This window comes from Sciurus carolinensis, chromosome 14 (assembly GCF_902686445.1).
Source record: "Sciurus carolinensis chromosome 14, mSciCar1.2, whole genome shotgun sequence".
NCBI classification, from domain to species: Eukaryota; Metazoa; Chordata; class Mammalia; order Rodentia; family Sciuridae; genus Sciurus; species Sciurus carolinensis.
Genome location: NC_062226.1, coordinates 57,529,553 through 57,537,606, shown reverse-complemented (window position 1 = coordinate 57,537,606; position 8,054 = coordinate 57,529,553). Strand labels below are relative to the sequence as shown.

At 38.5% G+C, this 8,054-nt stretch overlaps 1 protein-coding gene across 1 annotated transcript in view; it reads left to right on the top strand.

Annotated features, from left to right (window-relative positions):
• Positions 1–3,042: 3,042 nt before the first annotated feature.
• Positions 3,043–8,054, top strand: part of Lurap1l (leucine rich adaptor protein 1 like) — a 39,751-nt gene continuing 34,739 nt past the window's right edge. The window contains exon 1 of the mRNA XM_047523675.1: positions 3,043–4,078. Coding sequence (XP_047379631.1) covers positions 3,773–4,078 — 306 coding nt within the window. The 5' untranslated portion in view covers positions 3,043–3,772. The remainder of the gene's footprint in view (positions 4,079–8,054) is intronic.

The window sequence follows — 8,054 nt, the reverse complement described above, 5'->3', positions numbered from 1 at the left end:
GACTCTATAAACAGGGCAGATAAAGCCATAGTAGTGCTGGTTGATATGCAATTCTACGATATAAAAGTAAATTCAACACTCATTAGCTTTGCTATGACATTTTCCTTGTTACACCTTTAAGCTGAGCAATAATATTTAAAGGAACAGCAGTTCTGCTCCTTTAAAATGAAGATTCAAAGAACAGAATACCCATTAAATGTTTACTTCCTAAAATTCTTAAGGGTAATTTGAGGCGGTTGGCTGCTTGATATTCTTCTGCACCGTGAGGAGTGGAATCTCAGGTTAGAGACTCTGCCCTAGTCCTTGAACTCTGTGCCAGCAAGAGATGGGAATGTTGCAAACTTTCAATCAGTGCCAGAGAGAAGGGGGAAGGCCTTTCTTCTTTTAACCACAATGCCAACAGCCAATTTAGGAGTGGTGTTATCCATGCTACACCAAATCTCACTGACTCTACTTTTGCTGTAACTCCTGTGTCTCATACCCGGAAGTGTTCTAAGTTTGGAATGTGCAAAGCATGCATCACCCAAGTCTGTTGCGACTGAGGCATTCTTTTGAAACCTGTCATCTGAATTCAACAATGTCACTATTTAATTAACCACTGGGATATATATATATATATATATATATGCAAGAGGCTCCCTTTCCGTCTCTGTGAACACACAATCCAACTGTCTAAAGTTCTCCATAGTTTAACATTCATTTTTAGATACCTATTGCTTTTAAGTAAGAAAATAGGCAAATATAGCTCATACCTAAGGCAGCCTCAAATGGAAACATAAAGTATTAGAATTGTACCACAAATACAATGTACAATGGCCACTTTTTCCATTTTACTTTTCAATGTATTAGACCTAGGGAAACATCCCAGGTTTGGGGTGTTGCTGATGGATGTGATAGGTAGGAATAGCCAGGAAGTGCTACTAAAAAGGCTCAAAAGGTTTTCCTGGCTACCTTTGCCTATTCTTCCTACGTTCCCTTTTCTACTTGTTGCTGACCTCATTCCCAGCCCTGTCCTCATCCTGGACCCATTGCTACAGGATCTTGTCAATTAGTTCCCCAAATCAAGATGCATAATTAATATAGCAGGCCAACTACATTGGTTCAGCCTCTCACACATTTTCTCATGGATGCATCCAGAAAACAAACTAACAAAAAAAATCTGCTCAAGCCAAAAGGTAAAAAGAACTTATTTTCAAATATTCTGGGTAAGAAATGTCCTCAGATTGAACCATATAAAGCTGAAATTAGAGAGTTAACACAAATGAATTATAGGCCTAATAAAAGTTCTGTGATTCTAATCTGTTCTAAAAATTAGTTAAACTAGCATTCAAAATATCTCTAAATATAATAAAGCATTCAAGTATATCTCAAAATATAATATAGCATTAAACTGAAAAAATTTTAAATGGTTAACATAACTAAGATTTTAAGTTTATGCTGCTTCTATATTTCTTTAGAAAAAAATGTTACTTTACATATATATCACACTTTTACTATTGGAGTTTTTTCTGTCGACTTACTTTAAAAAAGAAAGAAAAAACTTTCATTTTTGAGTCATCTTTAGCATCAAATACTGATTGTAGTGTCTGTGACTCATAGTAAAAGATGTATTAATTATTTCATAGATAAATCAATGATAATTTAACAATAAAAAATTTTATTGGCCAAATTTAAGCTAAATATTGTATCTATAAGCTGTTTTTCTCTGTGCTGAATTTTGTAAAGTTTTATAATTAAGAAAAAACACTGTTCTTGACTGAAATGCAAACCTTCCATAATTACATGTCACACTGCAATTCTTATGCAATGAACTTGTGGTTTTCCAAATATAGGACAAAACATGCAGTTTTATCAGTGAGTTGAGATTTAGTCTTGTTCTCCTTTGATTCCGTAAATGGTGGTTCTAACTTTGAAATGGGCCACCTAACTTACAAATATTTTCTTCATTTCTTTCCTTTTTTTTTTTTTTTTTTTTTGTGGTCCTGAGGATTGAACCCAGGGCCTTATGCTTTCAAGGCAAGCACTCTATCAACTGAGTTATATCCCCAGCCCTCTTCATTTCTTTTTAAGAGAAAGAAAAAACATACAAATTTCTGGCATGTTGACAAGAGAATTCCGCAAGTTTCTCCCTGACATGACCTACTTCATTCGAAGACTTGTTTTCTTTCTTTAGAAGGTTTCCTAGATGAGAATGACAAAAAACAAACCCAGGGATGCATCTACCAATGTTCTTACCAGTGTAAACTCTGAGTGTTGTCTCTTGAAATGGAGCTCTAGAGGAATCAAGAACATAAATATCTATTTGTCCCAGAAATAAGGGACCTAAACTTTGAAATATTTCAATAAAAAACATAATTAATAGTTTAAAAGATTAAAAATAGTATCTTCTACTTGAAGATCATTGTTACAAACTCAATGTTTAATCAATCCTATTTCATTTTATAATAGTTTACTTAGTAGAAGTATCTTAAAATTTTGTGTAATTTGAGTATCCCCAAGTAGTCGAAAAATTATAGGACAACTTTTTTTTTTTTTGCTAGCTATGCTTAATATTTTTTTCTTCCATAATTACAGGAAAAGTATCTCAGCAAAATCCCCCTTTTAAAATTTCACTGCTAGCTCAATGGCCATATAAGTTATTCTGGTTATTTAATTTTTCACTTCAGTTGAATTATTTTTGGTTGTACACTTTTCTTTGAACTTTTGGTTAAATCTCTTCGTTTTTCTGATTAGTGTAAAATGATAGTGTAAAAGGCTTCTAAATTTAATTATGTTTGGTGTTAGGAAAGCTGGGAATGGGAAGTAACACCAAAGTTATTCTTCTGTCTCTAATATTTAAATATTATTTTAAAGATTGTGGCTACTAGAAGATTTGGCCGGGAAAACCGAAAACCTAATTCCCTAATACGAGTTCATCCAAGTACAGTGGAAAACGTTTAAACTCTGCTCCTAGCAGGGAGGTTGAGAAAATTTCTGTTGCTCTTCTAGTCTGCGATATACGGTACAAGGGTTGGCCCTGGTTTGGTCCACCTGCCAGTGGAGTTTAAAGTTTCGAGGCTCGGAGGAACACAATGACTTGGATCAAACAGTCTAAATGGGAAGAGGGCATTTCTGCAGCATCAAAGGAGCCGTCAAAGTCCTGCTAAGCCAACTATCTCTTTTTTAATGCGTTCACGCCGCGGAAAGAAACGACCGATCGACTTCCTCTTTCAATGACCAGAGATTATTTCTGCAATCCAGGATAGCCCGAAAGCTTGGAGACATATGGCTGGAAAAGGAAACGACCCAGGAGCGTGGCCACATCATTATTTTGTGTAGCGTGCGACCAGATGGGCACTCAGTGAACGGCGCAGGGATGCGAACGAACAGTTTCATAATGTGAAATTTTTCCCCATAAAGCTAAAACAGATTTTGTTTTCTTCTCATTTCTTTTGGTCTCTACTACCTGCTTTTCCTCCCTCTCTGCAATATCAATTAACTCAACTCTGCAGTAGGGTGGCCAGAAAGGAAGAGAATGAGGTGATCTCGATAACCTTTGGAAGTGTCGGAGGAGTCGCAGAGCCAGGGAACTGCGGCTGCGACCCGCCGCGTCCTGTGCGGATTTCAGGGCTAGCACTGCCTTGGCGGTCATGGAGCGGACCGTGTCCCCAGTCCGCGGAGAATAGAGACCTGGGCGCCGAGAGAGGTTCACTGATCTTGCGGCAGGCTTCGAGGCCGTGGCTGGCTCTCATCCGCTGCATTTTAGCACCATTATCACGGTTCTGGAGAAGTCATGGAAGACGGCCCGCTGCCAGACCTCAGAGACATCGAGCTGAAGCTGGGACGCAAAGTACCCGAGAGCCTAGTGCGCTCGCTCCGTGGGGAGGAGCCGGTTCCCGGGGAAAGGGACAGAGACCCCTGCGGGGGGAGCTGCGGCGGCGGTGGCGGCTGCTGCAGTAGCAGCAGCAGCTGCTGCAGCTTCCCTCCCTCCTTAACGTCCTCCTCTTCGTCCTCCCCAACCTCTGGCTCCCCACGACGTAGCCACTCCAGCGCCTTGGAAAGGCTGGAAACCAAGCTTCACCTCCTCAGGCAAGAGATGGTGAGTGCGATGCTCCAGCCGCCGGGGGTGCGGGCCCGGGTGGAAGGATGGGGCGATCAGAATGGGGCCAGAGAGAGGGCGTCAAGGGCTGCGGAGCACAGTACCCGGAGCGTGGGAAGTGCGGGGTTCAGAAACACGCAGAGGGCGCGCGTCCGGAGGCAGCTACTGGGAAGCTTGTTTACCACGGACTTTGCTCGGTCATGGTTTGCTACAACAGTAGAGTCTGCTCTACTCTGTGTACTTTCTGATAGCGCCAATTCACTACGCCCAGATCTGACTGTAGCGGCCAGCCCAGCCTCCCCGGCACCAGGCAACAGAAGGTTTGCAGGCACTGCATCCGTCTGGGGCCTACTAAGTGCCTTTACACTTTGGGATAGGTTCAAAAGGTGGCTCAGTCCAATGCACTTACTGCAAAAATGCTTCCCGGTTTGCCGAGAGGTGGCGTGGCGGGGTCCTTGAAACGTTCCTTATAGCTTACTCTTCCACCAGTACCGCTCCGCCTCCACCTCGCCCCCGCCCCCCTTAATGCAGCTGCAGCTGTTTCAAGGCCACTGTGGAGCATATTCTCCACAGCTGGTTCTTTAAACAGTGGCCCACTCGTCCTTGATGTGCTTATGAATAGATCGTTTCACTGTTTTGATCCAGAGAAGCAGGTGATCACCAGGCCCAGGGATTTGCTAATGACCACCTCCAACCCTTCTCCCTCAGTTTCAAACTGCAATTGTTTTCTCTGCTGTTTGCAAACGTTGGCCTAAGAATAGGACAATGGGACAAGTACAAGGTCTGAGAACGCTTGTTATTCCGGATGTACTTAGACTAAAACATTTATTTACTTGAGCTCTTGGGCGAGTCTCTATACCTCAGTTTATTTTTACAGTGATGAACTGATTGAACGAAATTCTCTTACTAAATCCTCTGAAGGAAACAACCACGAATCAACAGCATTTTCTACCAGCTTAGAGAGGACCAGGGTTTCAACAGTGGGCCTCTGTCATTCAGGGGATGATGAGAAGGATTTCTGACAAAAATGACCTGGTCTTTGGGCGATTTGCATTGATTAAATTCCAAACATAAAGTAATCTTGGCAAATATGTTAGTGCAAAAAGTCATTCTTTAAGGGTCATGTCCTATGATAGAGCACTAAAACATCTCTCTAAAAACTTCTCACTAGATCTTTAAGGCTAGCCAACTTGAGGACTTTATAGTTTTTAAGGGCTACAGTATCCATTATCTTTCTACTTGGAATGTTCCACATGTTGAAAATGAACATCTATGTTTATATAGTACATTTATTAATACTTACATCTACATGTGAATTTATGTGCATATATAATTCTATAACATGCATTGCATAGGCATTTATTATTGTATTTATGTTTCACTGCCTAAATACACACACATGCACAAGTTATACATATTAGTCATTCAATAAGTTTTAGCTATGAGCAAACCTTCCCAGAGATATCCAGGAATTAAGACTTTCTTCTTTTCCTATAAGAATGGATGTGTATACCAATAACATGGTACAACATACATTTGCAGGGAGTTAGTGACAACACTTAAGTTTCCTTACATACACATGATTTCATCATTTTATTTCTTACCTCCTTTTATGTTTTTATGGATAATTTTCCTAATTCTTGTGTATAATGTTACAGTCACTGTTGTTAATGAGTTGTCAGGCAAAGGAGTTGACAAAGAGATTGAAGAGGGAGAAGAAACTGTTCTGTGGCCAAACTTCTTAATGCTGAAACACTTACTGACAACACAGCGTGATAAGGTATGGCATGAAAAACAATGGAAAAGAAAATTTGCAGCCCTATATATGATATAGTAGGCCAACTCAAGGTAACTTTCAGGATGCTTTTGGGAGGGAACAAATTTTCCCAATGCATAGTGTTTTCATTAAATTTAGAGATAATGTACTTTAACAATGCAGTCAAAGGCAGAGATATGCATAGGTGTGGGGTTCCAGAGCTAATTCCTGCTTGGAGGTATGAACAAACTGGGAAAATAAAAAGTCTGAAAATAAGCAATAAGGACTGAAAAAACAAGAGGCAGAAAATAGTTTTAAAAGTGAGGGCCTAGTGGGTTGAAAACAGGATTGGGCCTCTTACACAAAGTCTGACCAATAATATTTGTTCGCTACTGTTCAGTTCACTTTTATATGTCTGTCATATCATTTGAACTTAAGGAAACCAGGAAAGAGGAGGTATTTTCACCCACATTTTTTGAAGGAGATCATTGTGTCCTAGAGAATGGTTGAGAAGGCAGGTCAAGATCAAATAGCTAATAAGAGAACAGAATCATACCTTGAACTTATATCGTCTGACTCCATACTATAATTTTTCCTCATGCCAGTGTGCATTCCAGTTATTTTCCTTCAAATAAAGTATAACTGTCTTAAACTGTAATATCTCAAAGTCCAAAAGAGTGGGAAGGAACTCATGAAAACTAGTCCTCAGGATGTATGGCTGGGTTTGTTTTATGTTTGGATTGATTCAACAGTCAATAGTAGTTATTAAGCTCCTAGTGTGCGTCAAGCCTACCTCTGATCTGGGGATGTAGAACAAAATGGTGAGGTCCAACATTTGGAGTTTTCATTCCACTGTATATGCAAAGATTTTTTGAAAAATTTGAAGTTTTTAAAAATTTTCTTAAGAATGGAATTTAATGTTATTAAATATTACTGTTTTAAAAATCTCATTATACCCAAAATCTTTTTCCAGTAAATGTAAATACTCTCTATCAAAATCTCAGTGTATTATAATAAATTTATAATAAAGGTTTCAGTACTTTCAACATGTCTATATCAATACTTCTAGTTTGAGAGTGAAAATTACTTTCATTGATTTACTCTGGAGGAATTTTGAAATGAATAAGATTATGAAGGCAATCACTAAAATATAGGAAATTAAAATTAGAAGAGGTTTAATGTACCCTGCCAAGTTTGTCTCCCTAGACAATGACAATGACTATTCAGAAAATCTACCTATTGATGCCACATTCTGGATTCTAGTCAGTCCTGTATTATGTACAGGTGATTTACCATTAAGGTAGTACAGTGCCATTATGAAAATTCATTTGAAAGTACTGTGTCCTGATCTCCTCATTTTGGACAATATTTGTACAGTAGTTGAATAATAGTGATGAATATCCTTTCTTACAATAAGTAGTCATACACCTCACCTGATCACTCACCTGTTTTAATACAGTTCTGTAAGAGATACCCAGGATGAAACAACCATGTATTTGCAGAAAAATATATAAATTATAATAGAAAAACATAAACGTATATGTTAAAAATCCTGAAAATGGTAGACTTAACGCTTTAGTTTTATTGACACTTTCTTTTATTGATGTTTTCCCCCTTGTTTTAAAAACCTTGTTCGCTTTTGTAATAAAAAGGAAAAATGAAAATAATTTTTAAATTCCCTAATTTTTTTAATTAAATTAACTTCACATTGCTTTGGGCATACTTCAAAGTAGGCTGCAAGAATTTTATCCTTTAGATACCCTGAGGTAGAAGGTGGAAAGTGGAATTTATCTTCCTTGATGAGTTTCCAAGATAGCCAAAATGATAACATGGGAATATAATTTAACCAGAGAAAGGTTACAAACCAACATGTCAGCAGGTGCCTGAAGCCAAAGCAGACATCAGATATAAGTGTTGAGACAAACAGATATAAATCAGGAAATATCTCACAGGAAAATTGCCTTGTGCAAGAATTAAAAGTGATAGTAACTATTCAAAGTAAGGGCTTCATATTAATGATAAAGACATCAAGGAAAAGAGGAAGCTGATTCCTAACCATGACTTCTTTTGCCACTTTGCCCATGGAATGTTAATATACTTACTTAATCAAATAAATACATCTTTGAAATTTTTTTCAGATGTTGATAGACCTTTATTTTATTCATTTTTTTACATGTAGTGCTGAGAATTGAACCCAGTGCCTCACACATACTAGGCAAA